A 19,044-nucleotide genomic window follows, 5' to 3' on the forward strand; every position below is an offset into this window, starting at 1 on the left:
ACAGATGTGGGCAAGAGTTGAGAAGCATAATATACTTCATACATACTTTCCATTCTTGTCACAAGTAGACGGCAGGGTATCAATCAACGATATCTCTAAACTCCAAAAGAGGTCAATTTTATCCATCATGCTCCGTACACCATCTAAGTCACCATACCATAGTCAACTATCAATCAACGTAGTTCACAAATAGTTGTCATGCGCCAGAAGCCATCTGAAGCATTCGCAATCACGGCCACTATCAATATTGCTATTTCTACTCTGCATCTCCATCTTACAGAGCTATCACGACGAATCCTGCGGCGCCGAACTCGACGTTGTGCGCAGAGGTTCGGCGGGTATTCTCACCAATGGCGCAGGAAGAACCGAGGGCTCCGCCCTTGGAATATCTGCTTGAGAGGCTGATTCGGCTTCTACAGGAGGGATCTGGGATGCTTTTACTAAAAGGAGAGGGTAATTAGATTCATCGTGATACCAGGTGTACTGATGTAGATCCCACTTACTGGATGCCATATTAATAGCTCTTAACACATTCTCCCAGTTTGCCATAACGCACGCAACGGCTGTAGCATAAGCCACGTAAATGGTTAACGCAAGAAGGCCTTCAATAGAGCTAGCACCTGTTGAGAACAGGCATCAAGCTTTTTTATGGTATGACTGCTGAAGTTACAAACCTTCTGCGCCGTCTCGCAACGTTTCAAGCTTCTGGTTTAAGGCTTCCATTTGGGTCGCCAATGCGCCGCTTACCTCGCGCAACTGCTTGAGGTCATCGAGTTCAGACCTTTTGGCAGCAACACGGGCAGCTAGGATCGATGATTGCTGTGTGGAGACATTTGACAGCGCACCCGACTGTCGTAGTGATGGGGCAGTGGAAGACGAGAAAACGCCGGTTGGGCGAGGGCCATGGGCCATAGTACAGATTCTCAAGGGTATAAGTAGGCGCCGGCAGGAGAAGCTGCTCGTTCCGCGTGTGAAGTCGGTGATAAGAGTTGTGGTGATTGCAAGGGTTGACGCCATTGTAGAAAGGCAGCAGGATTAGCCGGTGTAGGCAATTTCTCGCGGGACAACGGCGCTAACCCTAAACAGATAAACATCAACAAATTCCTCGTTTTCGACTTGGACGTTGATCGACTCGACAACCTGCCAGACAGAACGTCAGCCATCGCCATCTCCGACAAGTATGAGAGGCTTGGACCTGGAAAATTTTCTCCCGATTATATAGACAGTTATCGCCACATTTGAAATAGCGATCGAGCGGAGACTATCAGTATCACATCTGACTTATACAACCCCCGGCTTGATGGCTCGATTAAACGACCTCCCTCCGGCAGCTGAGTCCCTGGAGTCTCGTAAGCCCCACTGCTAATATTTAAACAACTGCGTACTGACTACATAATTTGACAGTCAAGCGTCGATTCATACGCCAGAATAGAGAACTTGCCCGCGCAAACTCCCTTCAATCTGCTCGCATCAGGACGTTGGAGGCTGATGTGACCCGCGTCCTGGCCGAAAATGTGACCCTTCGAGATGAAATTGGCTGGCTGAAAGGAGAGCTCGAGAAGAGCCAAGGCAGTGACCGTTTCGATACTCAACTATTCACAGTGAAAGAGAAACTTGGAGAAAAGCTAGCGGAGCTGTCCACGCTGATAACAGATCTGGGTGCATTGCCACAAAGACGAAAAAACATATTGGCATCACAGCAGACCTTAGAGGCTCAGGGAATCTGTTTGCCTTGTGTTCGACCTCCTGTCCGGCCAGGCCACAATGCCTTTACCGATGAAGAGAGATTGCCCGTAATCATGGAAGACAAATTTTACCCGAGACTCACGCCTGAGTAAGTGTAGTTTACTAAGAATGTTTTTTTTCCCCTCTTGGTAGCCAGGCTAATATACGATCACTAGGGTCGACGAGATACCCGAATCTCCAATTAATGACGGCGGAGAACAGAAAACATCTATTTCCCCAACTCCATCGCCAAATCGCCTAGAATCTGCTGATTTTTCGGCTACCTTTCTACCAGATGGACTGCTCGGCACGAGTGAATACTCTAGTAATGATATTTTCATGCCGCCTGCTAAATCGCCGACCCTGGAGACAAGAAGAAGGCGGAGAGATAGCTCGTTGTTAAAAAATATAATCCCCAATGTGGATGCCATCACTGGAAACAATGACCTTGACTTCAACCCACAACCCTCAAAAACCGGCTCAAAACGCAAATTTACCCTACAAGAAAATGATTTGGTTACGAAAGCAACAGCAGAGGAACCAGATGATTTCCAATATAATCGATTGACCGTATTTTCTGAGCCCGTACCCCAAGAGATATATAGTATTGCAGAATCCCAGCCTACACCAACAACATTTAGTCCTATTGAACCTGTAAAAAGAGACCGAAATCGTGGCCGGCGTGCCTTAGGACCAAGTGAGTAACCTGTTTTATATGCTTATATTCTCAATAGTTCAATAATACTAACATATACCTTCAGAGAGCTCAAATGCAAATCTTGCATCTCCTGTAAAAGCAGCTTCAGAAAAAATGAAGCCTCATGTTGAAGCGAAACGGCCTCCAGTAAGGTCGAAGGGAAAATCTCAGAGTAAACCTAGAACGGAAGACATTAGCGATTTGAATACTAGCAAGCCCGACGCCGCAAAGCTTGCCATTTCCGGAAGCCACTCGAAATTTCTACCAACACGAAAGGTGGAGGAAAGCATTCCTACCGAAACCGCTTTAGAAATCTCAAATCCAAGAATACCTAAAAATATTCCCAGCCCGAACAGCTTCAAGATACTATCAGATGTCAGGCCAACAGAGCTTCATTCATCTGAGACCACAAGGACACGGCAATCTCGACGTTCACGAGGGCCAATTAGCTATGCGGAGCCGAATTTAAGAGATAAAATGCGACGCCCCACAGAAGAGCTTATAGATGCTGTTGGCAGCGAAAAAACTCAACATACATCCAAACAATTTGCAGAATCAAACGAGAGTTGCCCCACGGGGGAATATTTACTATACCCGGCGCAATCCGAACGGTGTGAACCGCTTCGGTCAATAACTACTTTAAACGCGCAAGGTTCTACTGCTATCTCAAATTTCGAACCACGTTTGGGTCCATCGGCCTCAAGTATTGCAATCTCGACACTTGTTGCCGGAAGCAAGAAGCGTTGCCAAACCAGTAAGCCAAATGAGAGCCGAAGACACTCTTCCAATCCGGCAAACTGTAGCGCTAACCCGCATGCTTCGCATTCTATATCCAGTCGTGAAAAACGGCTCGATACCTTGAATGCTGGGTCGTCGACTGACATGACTGGATTTGATGAATCCATGGAAGAAAGTATATCTAAACTGGTGGAGAACACGGGAACGGATCCCCCCACCGAAGCTGAGGACTCTTCAGCACGGACACGGCGTATCCCTGTAACAAGAAGGAGAAGCATGATGGTGTAGGATAGCTACTCTTTTACATGTTAGCAATTATTTCTAATCAAATCTATTCATTCGATGGATATCCCATTCCACAGATCGTTACCTTGGTTCACAGCAAGTAATTGCGGAACGATTCCCAGAAGAATGCGCCAGTCGCTATGATTTATATAGGGATATGTAGGCGTCATTTTCCATTCCGGCCAATTCAGCAAAAAGAACAGTTTTCCCCCAAAGACCACATCTCCAATAGGCGGAAAGTTTTTATCAAAATATACGAGTGAATTAATCAATTTTCTTTTTTAACATCTTCCCCTTTCTTGTTATAATTTGGAACCCGTTCATAAGCGTTTCGTTTCGGCTTTCTCTCTGGTGGTTTTAAACCAGAGTCCGTATTCGAAGGGCCATCATTGTGGCAATTATCATGATCATGGCTATTATCGTTATGCGACCGGCAGCCGCGAGATCGGCCTTTTGCGACTCCGGCCTCCCCACTATCTACTTCGCTATCACTTCCAGGCGAATCCGAATCAGAGGAATCCGATTCGGAGCTGCTCTCTCCAACGGCACGAGGTTTATGGTATATACAGCAGACTAGTCAGAGGCAAGCATTAGCAGGATACTCTGAGTCCGTTTCATTAGGAAATTCATACCTTTGGAGCTCTTCTTTCCCTGCCCTTCGTTATTCACAACATCATCGGCCCATCTTATGCCCCTCCTTTCCGCAGGCGCTAATTCTCTCGTGGATGGTTCGCCACGTAGTATCAATGTTCCAGTGATAGGTAAGCCATGTCTTGTCAGTTCAGCCTGAGGAGACTCGGTTTGAGTGGTAGTTGTCGTTGGGGGGGTTGGTCTGCTTGATTGTGACATGATATGTGCAATTATGACGGCTATGTGCGAGTGTTAGCAGTTAGGTATATACACGAGGGCATAAAAGAGGAGCGTGATGTCTTAGAGGATAGAGGTGCAAATACGGAGCACTCCGTCGTGGATTATTGCATTGGTTGGAAGATGGATCATCGTTTAATAAAATCATGTCGGGATGGCAGAGTAGTGCAACCAGATGCAAACAATGCAAATTCTGGTCTATAGAGTACTCCGTATTTTATAGTTTTAGGACGGCGCTTTTAGAGCCGCCACTCAAGAAAACGTTGAAATTACGGGGGTACAACCACATAATCTTACCAAAGCTGGTAGTTCAACTTGTTGGTTGAATTGCTATTATATCTGCATGTAGTGAGGGCACGGAGTATTTGAATTTTAAATTTCTTCATCTAGTACTCTGTACAGGTAGCTATTGAGCTCAGTGCAACCACGCCCACATTACGGAGTGCTACATCCAAACAAAACACCGTCCAAAAAGGTTCTAAGTCCGCAAAAACTATGAAAATAGTAGGAATAGTAGAAGAGCATGTAACCTCATAGCTGGGAGAATAGTGGGAAATTGCGTAGTCTCTTGGCTGGTGGGATGGTAGAAAATCCGTAGTCACCTAGCTAGTAGAGAAAAGAGTTAGTGAAAACGATTTAGAGATTTGGAAAATTTTCACTGGCAGATCATCTCTGTATTAAAAAAAAGCAATCGCTATACGGAGTATAGTAGATTCAAAGCGGTGAGCTCCTTCTACCGCGTACATAGTAGTCGAAATACACGTTGTAGCTACTATACCAACATTGGAACTATGATGCCTTCCAATGTTGTTGTATAAAACGGCTCGGAAAATCAGTAGAAGATCTGGATTCCGCTACGGGGGTACGGAGTAGTTAAGGTTGGGTAGCTAACTAACTACGGGGTACTCCGTACTCCGTACCTTAATTCGCAGAACTCGGCGTTAACTCCTATAGGCCGAAGGAAGACGAAAAACCATAAAGGTTAGCGCATTCTCTAAGACTTGTTATTAGGTACGGAGTACGGAGTAGGTTACCTAGCCACGAATTATGTCTAAGTGGGCGTTCATTTAACCGGCATGTCCTGGGGATATATGTATATCCTACTCGTGGCTATTCTTGTATTAAATTGGTTCGTCCTACGAAATCTATACGGAGTAGACATTGACACCGGGGGTCTGGTAGGGAGCATGGCCTGATCGACATGCGTTGAATTAGTGCTCCGTAAGACTAATACAAAAAAGGAATAGCTCTAATTCCAACCCGCTCCGCTGGGCTGCACCCCGGACATCATGGTAGCACACAAATAAAAGTGGTGAAGAATTAACGTCAACAGCCACATCACTACCAGCAAGGGAAGCCGGTAGTACTCCGTTTTCCACATGTCGTGCTTCTGACTCGGCTTCAGGGCTTGGAAGGGCAGGGTATCAACATTTTTTGGTGGTATTATTGCCGTACTCTGTATATCAGCTTTGCGAACTTCAAACATGTGAAAAAGAACAGCAACTCAACACTGATATCATTTTACTTGGCGTGAAAACCTGCTTGTTTGGCTCGACCCTGAAGGATGTCTAACTACTCCGTAGTGTATGGCCTAACTATTCAGCCCCTTTCACTCAGCATATCTGTGCCGCAGAGACTGACTCTCGCCAGGCGGCAAGCCATCGGCATACGTATAGGTGCAGCCTCATTCGAGCAAAAGGATTACAGGTCTTCAAACAAGGCGATACCTTGGAACTTGGGTCCAACATGGATATGAGTACTGCAATAAAGAACATTCTAGGTGGGGACTGATTGAAGTTGAATATTTTCTGTTAGTCGTTGCGAAGAGAAAATGCATATCACTGATGGAAGGGTGGCTGTGCTCTTGGCTGGGTAGAAAGCTCTCTCGCACAAGCCCTGGCCGCATTCTATTTTCACAAGGCTTGTCTAACTACTAGGTATGTAACTACCTATGATACCCATCAAGAACCAGTGAACAAGGAGCCACTTAACATTTGATGAAGTCATACTACTACGGAGTCCTTGGTGAGGATAGACTTAGCGGACTTAGGGAAAATACGTATACTCCGTACGCGTCACTGAATTCAGAACAGTGACGAAAAGTCGCAAAAACTTCCCCGGCCAAGTGATAAAGAATATAGTGACTTCAACAAGACGTCCTGTCCGGATTTACACTTCTACACATGTCCAGCTCCTTTTCTCTTGGATTTCTCCATAACTTCGGCTTTGATACAGATTATCCAAAGCTCATCTCTTTTCTGCATCCCAATGCTACCCTGCTAATACAATTATGTACCCTTGCCCAGATCCTTTACTGGCAAAGAGAACTCCTGCCTGGCTGAACCGATACTTTGCTATCAGTGCCTGGTAGGTGGGGCTACTGGCCGGAGATCTACCCTTGACAGTAATGGAAAGCGTCGTGTTCTGTCCACCGTACCTTGGAGGTTGGCATTTGAAATTCATTGTTTAGTGAGAGAGCATTTGATTCTCTAAATTCTTGGCTGTATGGCGATGAAGCCTTTCATAACCATGGCACAGGAATCCGCTGTTTGGGGTCAGAGAGGAAAGCGTTCCAAGAAAGAAGTTTCTAAGCATCACTGGCAAACTTAAGCAGACTTTTTTTGATATAAAACACCGTATGTCCCCTCTCAAACCTCCACCTCTGTTGCTATTCAGATCTCAAGCAGATTATCACAAGCTCTTATTCCCATTACCTGACCATTTCTTCATAGCAAGATGTATAGCGAGTTTCTCATCACCCTAGCCTTTTGTTGGGTTACTCCTGCCCTTGCTTCCCCTATCCTTGAGCAACGGGCCCTTGACCCAACTACTGTTCTGAACCATGCCATTTCAACTACCCTTCAGCAACGGGCCGTTGACCCAACTACTGTTCTGAAACAGGCCATTCCAACTACCCTTCAGCAACGGGCCGTTGAGCCAACTACTGTTCTGAAACAGGACATTAATCCAACTACCCTTCAGCAACGGGACATTGCTTCAAGTACTGGAGCGCCTGGCTCTACTCCAACCAACCGTGCTTTGCGCTCAGAAGCGAGTGCTCTCTAAACCAGCATGTTCTCCTCCGCCCAGCAGCCATCCACCAACCAAATTCGCCTCATTTCCACACGCATGCGCCTCCCAGTGACTAGATCATATTGGCATGGTAAAACTACCGTGATCAACATATGCTGAAAAGGACATATACTGGGATTGGTTGCCAAAAGCCAGCGGTTTGGATGTTCTAAATATGAAACATTTCTTGTATCTTGTGTATTTTTGAGGGTGTCTGGCCAGATGTGGTGTGCTTTGAACGGGTTTGGAATTTGATGTCAAATGGGGTGGAGTGAAGGTACCGATAATTAGATCTTGCATTTATATTCCGTATATAGAAGATATAAAAGCAGTCCCAGTTTCACTTTAAACTCACTCTAACATATGCATGTAGTCTTATATAAGTCTTCTTTCTGGAGATGAATGCGTCGTAGTGTCTACTTCTTAAGTTGGTGTGGGCCCTACGGATTGATTCTAGAAATGGAGGAAACTAGGCTGAATAGTAATAAAGTAGGGTGAGATTCTAGGTCTTACGCTGAACAAGAGAAGTAGGTATTCTAGAAATCAATATTGGCATGTCATTGGGATTATCAAGTCTCAATATATATTAACATTGCCCTTTCAGCCACCCCCCTTAAAAATAAAGCTCACTAATTACCCGGCTCCTAGCCCTATCGTTGTCAAGTTCGAAAGGTTCGTATTGGCAGGGACATCAGCCGCCTCGGGATCGTAGGAAGAAGAATTACAACACTCTGTAGCTGCGGATCTTTCGTGGGGAGAATTTGTGGTCACCGGCCTCGTTGCGGTAGCTGAAGTGCTCGCAGTCTCTCTCGGAGAAGAGCTCAAACTTGGTTGGGTCACGGTGGTGGTGGGTCCTGGGATCGAAGTGTGCGCGGTCCACATTGAGCGTGGGGTGGACGCCGACGTTCTCGCACTTAACATCGTCTCTGCCGCTCATCGTAGACTCGCGTCCATCAGTGGCGTGGAGTGTCAACTTCCATGCGGAAGCGATGCTGAGGGAGGAAAGAAGAGCGAGAGTAATGAACTTCATGGTTTCTGTGTTGAGAATTAGAAATCATCCACCTAAGCTGATAAGATGTTGACGTACCGAAGCTGCTTCGATTGTTAAGCAAAGAGATATATCTGAAATGATATGAATTTTGATTTGTTGCTGAGAAGAATGAATTTCAACGGAGGAGGAGGCAAAATTTATATGTTTCTCCGGAGACTCTTGCCATAGTCTCCGTCAAGGGTAAAAAGGAGCATCGCATATTAGAAGGTTGATGGATGTAACCTGATTCTCTGAATACGGGAATAGGTACTGGAACAGCGTAGAATCTATATCAAACCTGGATTTTGTCTGCTTGGATTCCCCCAGTAACTTCGTGATAGGCGGGATTATTGGAAAGCAAACCAAATGCTCTCATGGCCTTCATGCATCTACTGCGGTATCCCCTATAGGTCATCGAGACTCTGGGGTATACGAGTAGGCAAAGTCACCGCCATCCAATTCGGAACATTACCCTGGTATCACAACCCCTCTTAGGCATGAGAAAGCTACCCCAGGGTTTTAAGAGAAAGCTGGAGACAACGGCACAGCTCTATCAGAAACTGGAACGCTCATTTGGACGAACCAAACATGTCGAGAGGCCTCAGCAACGTCTAAACGCCAGGTTCGCCTTGCTAGACGGAAGCGAGATGGCGTTCCAGCAGCAGAAGAAAGCGGGAGAATCGGGCCTAGAAGAAGAATAGAAGCTCTCAGACAGACACATTGTAAGTTCTAAGAAGGTTCTTTAGCATGATCAAGAAATGCTGATGTTGGAGGGGGCAAGAGGCAATTTCCAATGGATGTGAGATATCCCCTTGACGGTGGTGCCAGACGGATTAGCAACGCAACCTAAACCCTAGGAGATTAACTGATATGGAGGTTTTCCGCACTCGGCTAACCATCTCCAGGGCTACATGGCAAGGCGAGCGCAGCACACGTCAGCGGAATAGACCTAGCATCAAAGATGCAAGGGGGGCGGTAAAACGCAGCGCTAGCCATATGCCCAAGGTAACCGGAATTTTACATATTCACATGATCCAGATATTATATGTCCACTGCACATGGATGGCCTGGCTAATTGTCCGAACGACCTGGCATGCCCTGCTGGGCAGCCGAACCACACAACTGAAAGGAATCAAAGGGTTCGGCGAGCGCGACGAGGAGCAGGAGGCCATACAGGATACTATTGTAAGGGAGTAACTAGTTAATTCTTATTATTGAAGATAAGACATCTGTTAAGCTGCATCGAGGGGTTGAGAAACTTGAGAACGTTAGACTTTATATGGCCAAAAGCTTGGTACTGGAAAACGAAACAAGCTTTGAAGAGAGGTAACTAACTATAAATGTCCTGCTCGTCGCCGTTAAAGTAGACTAGGCTCAGGCCATGAACCTGGGAGTCCGGTTATAAGCCGCCAAATTGATCGTCAGGCAGTGGTGCCCAGGATTTCGAACCAGAACCTGGAGAGGTTCCCGTCCGTTCGTCAGGACCAGGCCCTCTGGACCTGTTGGGGCGTATCCCGCAGCCTGGTCGAGCTCGTATAGCGAGCCGTATCTCTGTTCCGTGAGGATAGGGTCTTCTAGTCGGCTCTAGAGCGATGCAAGGTTCCCCGTTTTGTTTGTCTGCGATGAGGAGCTATCCTAGATACCACCAGCTAACCTTCCCAACAGCAGATAGAAAACAGCAGTACAACAGGCAAAAAGGCCCCGCATGCTGTTCCTTCACTTCCTGGTGGAGCAGTTAGGTCGCAAACCCGTCAATACCAGAAACTTTTGAAATGGGTGTATTGATATTCTAAAATCTGCGAATATCTACAGCTTCCAGGACCAGGAGGGACTACGTGTTCAAATGCGCGCCAGAGTCACGATAGGACATCCATGTGCGAACTTAAATCCAACAATAAGAGGCAATAAGTGCCGATACACTGCTCCAATTGCAACGTAGTATTCCTTTCTTTTTTTTTCTCCTGATGTGGTATTGAAATAGTAAATTATCCCCTTTTGACCCCTTGCGCCAGCATACACCTTTCACTGGGTGAAGTCGCCAACCTATGCCAGTAGTTGACGCTTTTTCAAACATTGTATACGGAGTTCGATTCACTCGGGGACATGATTTATTTCGGGAGAAGGGAGGAGGGGGGGGCCCTTTTACAAGTTGTACAAATCCCAACCATCGAAAATACCGCCCTTTGAGCGCGAGCTGGAAGAGTGGAGAGAGTCCTCGCCGGCAGGCTTTGAAAACTCAGCTCTCAATTCCTCTTCCAGTCACAGCTCATCTTCCTGATCCATCTCGGCAGGTTTCAACAGACCGCCAACCTTCATTGCACGGTCTCTCTCCGCAGCTTTTGCTTCCTTGAGCGCCTGCTCTCTTTCTTCGGCGTAGAGTTCAGCATTATCTCCAGCGAACTCTTTCAACGAGATCAAGAAATCTCTCAGGTGAGTTTTGAACTTCGTGAAATCTTCGTTGAAGGCGAACAGTCCCTGCACAAACTGTTTAACTTGCAACCTGCAATATACTATATTAGCAGCCCAACATGAAATATGATACGATGAAGGACCTACTCTTGTAAGTTTTTAAAGGCCGTCTGGAGAAGGTTGGCCACGTATTGCTGAAGAAACTCTCTGTTCGGTGTCCCCATTGGTGCTTGGTCTGCAGAGTAAATTGGTTGCTGTATTTTATCAGCGGCGACAAAGTAGAACATGCGGGAAAGAAGCATGGCTTGGGATTTAAAGCCTAAAGGGAACCCTGTTAGCCTAAATCTTATGTACCGTAGTATTGTTTTAGCGTACCAGCTTTGTGATCAGTATCGGTAAGAACGAAGAATACGTCCTGAAGGATCGGAATGTAGAATTGCTGGAAAAATATCCCTGATGTTTGCGGGTTGGTTTCTGCCATGTTGTTCATCAGCTCAAGGCACATAGCCAGACCCGTATTTTCCACTTCTCGGTTATCATGCTTGCTGGCCCACATGCAAGAGTCAATGACAAATTTAAATTGGCTTCCATCTAGTTTAAGCAGCGCAGGGAAGCAGTAGAGGTTGATAGCCTGGAGCAATTTGAAAAAGCTGACACGATGCTCGGGGTATTCGTGGAAATCTTTGTTGATCATCTCCAGGGTGCATTCAAAAACACTCTCCATAATAATGGGTACTTTGTCTTCCATCATGCCCTGAGGTGATATTAGCAAGTTGCTAGTCTACCATGGAAGACAGACGAAGGGCAGTAGAGGGCACTCACATGAAGCTTGTGGATAATTGTCGTCATAACATTTAGAACCTCCGCTTCTCGAGCATCGGGCACGTTGCGGTTATAATCTAGAAGAACGGCTTCAAGAAGTGGAGGGACCATGTTGCTATTGACCATTTCCAAGTCGTCTGCCTTCTCGACATAGATATCAACAAGTTTTAAAATCTCCTTCTTGATAGTCCTAAGGCCGCGAACTTTCGGTGTCTTCGTTGCAATATTTCCTAGCGCCAGTCAGTATCACATCTGATGAATCCGAGTCAACATACTGACCGTCTCTCGCAACAGCTTCATTAATCAACTGGCTCGAAGCACGGTACATGTTCAGCATATCATGATATATGCGACCAATCTGCGAATAAAAGTAACTACCAATCGAAGAGCATGCCGCGACGTTGGTCTTCATGATATTCCCCACAATCTTTATCGTTTCTCCGTCTTGCAGAATCGCAGGGTCCTGGTTCGCTTGGTTGATGATGGCATCCCAAGCAGAGTTGGGTAAGGACATCAGTTCCCCGATGAGTCGGTCCTGTATCGACTTCTGGCCTTGAGCCGAAATCATGTAGCCACAGGCTTCGTAGAAGGTGTGAACCTGCTGTGGCGATAGATCACAGGTGATCTTTCTCATTGACCCAAGAATTTCGTCAATGAACGGTTCCGACTCGCCAGGCTGATGCACAGCAAAGTGTCGTTTACACTTGTTGGCAATCTTGATGAAGGTATCGCACGCCATGTCTTGGACACCTGTTCAAACCGAGAGTCGGGTTAGAAGGGTTGAATACAATGGCTTCGTGGGTACATACCTTCATGTGTCTCATGCATGAATTCAAACAGTTTATTCACCACGGTCTTCAAGAACTTCCAGTGGGCTTTCAAAAACCTAGGGTATTGTCCAACAATATACATAATATTACTTGCAACCACAGCTTTGTTGTCTTTCCCTCGTTTCATCTCAGTCAATCCAAGAAGGTCTTTAATGACTGTCACAAGGAATCTCTTCTCTGTTTCTTCGTTCATCGCACCAGATATCGACCCGATAGCCCAGCATAGTGTGTTGCAATTCGCCCACGACCACTCAGTGCCATCCACCTGTTTGGATAGCTTGTCTGCCATGATGTTTTCCGTGTCGACGACGTCGAGATGTGTAAGGTAGACCAAGCATTCTCTGGTGGTCTTGTATAATTGAATAGTGTCGCTTTCCTTCACAAACTCCCGGACAATTTCACCCTCATCGTTCTCGACGATCAAGACTTCTTCAGGTCGTACCATCTTCTCGATCATCACAGTTCTGAGGCTGGAAAGAACTTCGGAGAATTTATGTTTTCGAAGAGGATAATTAGCGAGAGTGGTAGGGTTAGGAGCTCCTCCGTTGGAAAGGCCGCTGACGCCCATGCTCACAAGGGGATTGATATCCGTGATTGGTAGCTGTTGCATCTCCTCGTATAACTCCTGGACAAGCTTCGTCCAGTACTCTAGGCAAATCTTAAAGATCTCGCGGTCGTCAATTTGACTGATGCGGATGAGGTAGAAATGGCCATGTGCTAAGTAGTCACGATTCGGAAGACGCTCGATAAGCTAGGAGATTGTTAGATTGGCAGAGTTGGCGTAATAAAGGCAGCACGGAGGGACTTACATTCAGGCGAACACTAAAAAAGTTGGTGAGAAAGAGTGCCAGATTGAGAACGAACTCCTGATCTCGAGAGTTGCTGGTCGAGTATGTCTGTCGTAAATCCAGAGATAAGGGAATGATTTTCGAGACGGTGGTTAGAGTCTCAGTGAACATATGCACAAGTTTCTCGTCATATGAAAACTGGGAGCCAACCTGCAACCCTCCGATTTCGGTCAAGCACTTCATTGTCGCATTTCGAAAGTCTGGCACATCCAAGAAGCGGTTAAGAAGCGTGTCGATAATCTGAGTCTCAAAGACATAGCCCAACGGAATCCAATTAAGAAACCGTAGTAAGGTTTCTAAGGTAGCCTTAACCAAGCTGCTTTGAGTTGCGGTGCTTAATACCTCGATGCACAATTGGAAGATCGACGAGAATTCCTGACACATCGTAGTTTTCAAATTCCGGGCCTTGGTCGAGGTCATCTGGTCCTGCGAGTAATCGAAAACCTCCTCTGATAGCAAGCGCAGAATCACCATGTTGTTTTCGCAAATCGACAAACTGGTGTGGCATGACGAGATGATTTCGTTGATGAATGTGGGCCAGTTATGCGGCCACTCCTGCTTCAAAATGGACACCAGTACCAGATTCAACTTGTTCAGAAAGGCCCGTTCGCTTTTCAATTTATCCTCTGTTTTCGAGTGTTCGATGATGCAGTTGACGATGAAATTTCGAATTCCTAGAAACGACATGAGCGCAACGGCATCGACCTATGGGGGTGGGAAGGGAAGAGGATGCGCACCCTGACATTGATCTCGTGGTAAGACCTTCCAGCGTGTCATAATAACATCGTCTAAAACCTGAAGTGCCAGATCTAGATACAGAGTCAGCAGCTAGGTATTTGCAGCAGGGTTCAGGGGGGCGTGCTTGCATTTCGTCTGGACATAATTCGACTCTTGGAGAATGTTCCCCACTAATAGCCAGGCATCCGGATTTTGCTTGAACTGCAAAATTGAACGTAAGTATCACGCGGTGGGGATCAGTAAATCCTCACAAAGTGACGGATGACGCACCTCTGTTAAAGATTGCTGGGCTTGTTTCCGCTACAGCAAAAAAACATCAAGAAAAAATCAGTATCTTTGGAATTGTTTTTTTTTTTTCTTTCTTTTAGAAAATTTAGAAGTACTAGCAATGGAACGTACAACATCCCCCGATCCTTCATAGAAAGCTCGGACAGTGTTGTCCAGCTCCGGTATTGACACGGACATCGCGCACCGAGGTCAGCGACGGCACGCAGCAAAACACGGTCAGTTTGCGTCTTGCCCAACCAGCACGTAAGAATTGAGAGTGCCGAATATATATCACGAGCGCGGCAGAGGCGATAGGCAGCAGCCTTGGATGCCTGGGGGGATGGATTTGGCCGTCGACGAGGGAGAATGGGAGAGAGGGTGTGTGAGGGGAGGGGTAAGTAAATGTTGGTAAAGCGGTGGGTGGCTTTTGGTGATAGGTCACGGTGCTGGATCAAGCTCGCATGGCGGGGGGGGCGCGCGGAGGAAGCAAAAGAAAAGAAAAACCAGCGAGGAAGGCCCAAAATACAAAACCGCTTGAAGCCAGCAAAAATGGTCGATTGTTGCCCCGAGAAGAATCCAGCGCAGCAATTCCAGCATTCCTTGATAAGCACGCTTAGTCAGCCGGCCATCAACAAGAAACGCAACTTCGCTCAAGGGAGTTAAGTAACCGTCAGTAGCGACGGCAGGAGGGGTCGTCTTAAGTCTAGGGGTTTTAAAGTGAAGCATGTGAGAGTGGAATTCAACTTGATTGACCTATACAGCCCGGGCGTTCATTATTGCGGAGAGTATTTAAAGGACTAAATAAGAAAGAGAAGGATGGAAATGCCGTCATGAAGATAAACAAACATGGCTCAAAGACGCAACGCTTCAATATCAAAATCACAGCCGCGACTCAAACTTCTTACGGGACTCAGGAGCATTCCCTCGCTTGTACTCATCCCATGCCCGCTGGGCTTCGGCGCGAGCGTCATATCCAAACAAGAACTTCTGGAACACGGGGTCGGCCCAGCGGTTGGGAAAGCCTTCGAAGGGCGCCTGGGTCAGCAGAACCCTGTCGCGCTCCCGTTGGTTTTCGCCATCGTGCATGTGGAAGATGTCCCGCAGCGCCGTGCTTCCTCGAACCACGCGAGTGGTTCTTGCCTTGCGCACTCTTTCGTATATGGCGAGTAGATCGCCAAGCTGGGATCTATTTTCAACCTGCTCAAAAAGCGTGCCCAGTACGGCGCCGTCCTCCACGGCCTGTGCAGCTCCTTGAGCTCTGGGGTGGTTACATTAGTTTTGAGAGTATCGCAGCAAATATTCCAACACTTACAGATATGGAAGGGTTGCATGGCAGGCATCGCCTAGTAGGGCAAACTTCCCGCTAGGATGTGACCATGTTTTCATTTCCTCACTGTTTTGCAGTCTCCATTTCTTCGTTTCCTGGACCAAGTTGAGGATAACTTTCAGCCGTGGATCCCAATTCTCAAAGAGAGTATGCATTTCTTCCAGGTCCGCCTGTGCAATATTCACAAGCTCGGGTAGATTGTCCGGGCAGATCAACACAATATTATAAAGACCGCCGCCCTGGAGGAAATAGCACACGGCGTGCGCGTCTGGCCCCATCCAGTAGTTAATGCAAGGCTGCTCCAGGAATTCTGACAGCTCGGGATGCGTTCTCATATCCTCGGCCTTCACAATAATGCGATAAGCCAAGTCTCCCGTCAGACGAGGAGGGTCGGCATGGCCAAGGAGCGCTTCCCGACATACCGACTTGAGGCCATCGGCGCCAAGCACAATGTCGGCATAGAAGTCAGGCTTTCCTTTCAGCTGCACGGCCGGGGTCTGAAAATCGATGCCGACGACGGTCGAATCAAGTAAGATCTGGACGCCCTGCCGTATTGCCGCCTTCAAGAGGATCCGATGGTAGTCGGCTCGGTGGATGTGCAGGTACGGAGTGCCATATTGATTTTCGGTGTAGGGCAGGACGTTCTGCACCGAGAGTACGCGCCCATCGCGATAGGAGCGGAGGATGAAATCCTTGGGGCGAACGGAGACGGTCTCTATTTCATCGAGAAGATCCCATCGCTTGAGGATCAGGGAGGCGTTGGGAGGAATTTGGATGCCGGCGCCTATCTGGAATGGCAACGGTCTTTAACACTAGACGCCACACGCGGCACCGCCGAGGAAAAGAAGGGGAGGGGGGAGCAAGTTCATCAGTTATACATACCTCTCCCAGCTCGGGGGCCTGCTCGAGAAGAGAGACCCTGTGGCCGGCTCTGGCAATCCCAATGGCGGCGGCCAGGCCACCAAGACCGGCTCCGACGATGGCCACGTGAAATTGAGGTCTGGGCATCGGGTAACTAATCTGATCGCGACAACCGCGCGAGCGACCGGGGAGAAAAGCAGAGATCAGGAGAGCAGGCGATAGACAGAGCGGTTAAGTAGCCATTCCATGGCTTTGTCTGATCGGGGCGCTGCTCGGGGAGGCGCACATCTGGAGTTGGCCGGCAGTGCGGTAGTTTGTTAGATGGCAGTGAAGTTCGGTAGGTAGCGAGTGGTCGCCCGCCAGGCAGAGTCGCCGGGCAGGCTGGCCGGGCACGCTCGTCGCTTCGCCCGCGGCCGCGCCTGTGGCCGTGGGCAAGCAAGGCTGGCGTTTTCGGCAATCAGCACGCCGCACGTGACGGGCCTGCTTGCTGGCCGTCTTACCACGTAGGTACTCTGTACTCCGTACTATACTCCATCTTGGGCCGCCATCTGGCGTGGTCCCGAGTTTGCTGCCGATCAATCACGCCCGCCTGTTGCACCACATAACTAACTAACTACGCCGCCCGGCAGGCCTCAGCTGCCCATGTTGCATCTGCCAGACGCTCGCTCGCTCGCTCGCTTGCCTGCTTGGATTGCCGCCTTTGTTTGCTGGAACGCCGTGGCGGCCCGGACTATCCACGCGCGCTCTCTGGCGCAACAAAGCCGAAGATGCGTCGTGTCAGTAGTGGGGGGAGGTAACCAGGTAACTACTCCTATGCAGCACCTACAGCCCATTCAGCTTGCCAGCGCGACGAGTGATCAGCCAGGGCCCTGCGCCGCCTGCTCCTTCAAACAAGGGTCCGGTCTTTTTTTTTTTTTTCTTCTCTTTCTCCTTCCCCTCTCTAACACACAACAAACTTGGCTTTTCGCCTTTCCTACGAAGAATGGCATGATTCGTGACACTCGTACGACACTAGTCACTAGAGCCCGAGGCCACTTAAACTACATATGAAAGAGCAAGGTGCCCCCCAGGGGGCTCCTTTTTTTTTTTCTCGATCAGGGTCCCTCGGCGCCTGAAGCGTCTGGCATCGGCTGGAGGCCAAGAGGTCGTTACCAACACGGCACACACCTCTTTTCCGCCGACTTTTTGCCGCGCGGGGGGTCGCACTCGCCTGGCCGGGCGGTTGGGGAGGGGAGGGGTGAGTACCAAGCTTCGTTGCCGAGGAGCAGGGCGTGTATCATCGGACTGTGCGGGTGATCGTCTTGGGGGTGGGGGGTGATATTTGGCTTTGGGGGCTGACTTTTTTTCCTTCGCAAAAACTTGCCGAGCACAGCACGGCAGAACTGTGTGGCCTGTGGGCTGATGATGGCTCCGGTGTATAGTATTATTTTGTCTGGGCCAGGATTTTTTTTTTTGTTTTCTGCCGATTAATAATTTGCATTCTGGCCGTCACAAAAATTCCCAGCGGCACAGACAAAAAACAAAAAGCCCAGGCTCCGATTCGATATCCACTATTTTCCCTCCTTGCGTTCACCGCTGCAGTGGTAGCAATCTCAGCCACCAGCCACAGCTCGGAGCCACGAGGTGCGATATCAGAAGTCAACAGGATGTTTTTGATCAGGCACCAAATATGAGTCGGCGCAAAAGGTTGTAAGATACCGAACCCAACGCCTAACTACCCTAGCTTCCGGAGGTTGCTTCCTATGCACCCAGCACCCAAGAGTAGATGTAGGCTACGGTGTATGACTAGTAATTGTACTCCATACGGAGCACTCGCGGCGATTTCTTACTCTTTTGTTTGTTTTTGTTTTTTTTTTTCGGCGCCCTGCGCCCATCAAACCTTCCACCCTATGTATGTAAGCCCAGTATGAACGCCCTCCAATCCCAGTGCGCGAAACCGTCAGATCCATCCGGGGGACCTGTGGCCCAAAAGCGCGCTCTGCTTCCAAATAACATCCAACCGCCAAAACAAAAAAAAAAAAAAAATAAAATCTTTCCCGCCCACCTCAATGGCAAAACAAAAATGCGCGGGCGAGGATGTGTGTGTGTGGCGGCCCAAAAAAATAAGCCCATCCTCCCTTTCCTCGGCGCGCAGTCACGCCGTACTCCGTAGTTAGTCGGTTAGTCAGTCACGCCGCACCGCCGTGTGCTCAGTTTAATCGCCAATCGAACCAAAAGCAGCCGAGAACGATCGAGAATCGTACGGTCCGGTATACAGAAGAGTATCGGGTGTTTGTCCATTATTATTATTTGCGGCCCAGCACAGCCCAAAACACCCCCCCCCCCCCCCCCTTCACTCCCTCCCAAGCCACTCCACACCCCAATTCCAGCCGGCAGCCGCGGAAACCACGGGAACAGTCCCCGGCCCTTCCCCTGTGCAACTAGTGGTTACATAACTACGACGTACAGAGTACAGAGTACACACCGACGGGTGGATGGAGAGACATCGAACGAGGAGAATTTGTAATAAATATGGATACTCCCGTGTC

The 19,044-nt window shown here is 48.3% G+C and overlaps 6 protein-coding genes across 6 annotated transcripts; 2 read left to right on the top strand and 4 right to left on the bottom strand.

Moving 5' to 3' along the window:
* Nucleotides 1–285: 285 nt before the first annotated feature.
* On the bottom strand, nt 286–1,017 carry DAD2 (DASH complex subunit dad2; the record flags this gene model as incomplete). The annotated part of the gene is made up of 3 exons (XM_049253789.1): nt 286–440; nt 504–620; nt 675–1,017. 3 exons carry the CDS (start codon nt 1,015–1,017, stop codon nt 286–288), a joined length of 615 nt encoding a protein of 204 aa, XP_049107353.1.
* A 283-nt stretch (nt 1,018–1,300) lies between these two features.
* Nucleotides 1,301–3,448, top strand: LOZ57_004749 (uncharacterized protein; the record flags this gene model as incomplete). The annotated part of the gene is made up of 4 exons (XM_049253790.1): nt 1,301–1,349; nt 1,405–1,834; nt 1,902–2,422; nt 2,487–3,448. 4 exons carry the CDS (start codon nt 1,301–1,303, stop codon nt 3,446–3,448), a joined length of 1,962 nt encoding a protein of 653 aa, XP_049107354.1.
* Nucleotides 3,449–3,713: 265 nt separating this feature from the next.
* On the bottom strand, nt 3,714–4,294 carry YPI1 (Type 1 phosphatases regulator ypi1; the record flags this gene model as incomplete). The annotated part of the gene is made up of 2 exons (XM_049253791.1): nt 3,714–4,018; nt 4,078–4,294. 2 exons carry the CDS (start codon nt 4,292–4,294, stop codon nt 3,714–3,716), a joined length of 522 nt encoding a protein of 173 aa, XP_049107355.1.
* Nucleotides 4,295–7,048: 2,754 nt separating this feature from the next.
* On the top strand, nt 7,049–7,378 carry LOZ57_004751 (uncharacterized protein; the record flags this gene model as incomplete). The annotated part of the gene is made up of 1 exon (XM_049253792.1): nt 7,049–7,378. One exon carries the CDS (start codon nt 7,049–7,051, stop codon nt 7,376–7,378), a length of 330 nt encoding a protein of 109 aa, XP_049107356.1.
* Nucleotides 7,379–10,673: 3,295 nt separating this feature from the next.
* CRM1 (Karyopherin transporter) lies at nt 10,674–14,010 on the bottom strand (the record flags this gene model as incomplete). Its single annotated transcript, XM_049253793.1, has 7 exons — nt 10,674–10,914; nt 10,971–11,142; nt 11,199–11,577; nt 11,646–11,875; nt 11,925–12,395; nt 12,455–13,226; nt 13,285–14,010. The coding sequence occupies 7 exons, from the start codon at nt 14,008–14,010 to the stop codon at nt 10,674–10,676; spliced, it is 2,991 nt and encodes a 996-aa protein (XP_049107357.1).
* Nucleotides 14,011–15,207: 1,197 nt separating this feature from the next.
* On the bottom strand, nt 15,208–16,663 carry LOZ57_004753 (uncharacterized protein; the record flags this gene model as incomplete). The annotated part of the gene is made up of 3 exons (XM_049253794.1): nt 15,208–15,586; nt 15,641–16,443; nt 16,538–16,663. The coding sequence occupies 3 exons, from the start codon at nt 16,661–16,663 to the stop codon at nt 15,208–15,210; spliced, it is 1,308 nt and encodes a 435-aa protein (XP_049107358.1).
* Nucleotides 16,664–19,044: the final 2,381 nt, after the last annotated feature.

This window comes from Ophidiomyces ophidiicola (genome assembly GCF_022830035.1).
Source record: "Ophidiomyces ophidiicola strain CBS 122913 chromosome Unknown scaffold_20, whole genome shotgun sequence".
Classification (NCBI taxonomy): Eukaryota; Fungi; Ascomycota; class Eurotiomycetes; order Onygenales; family Onygenaceae; genus Ophidiomyces; species Ophidiomyces ophidiicola.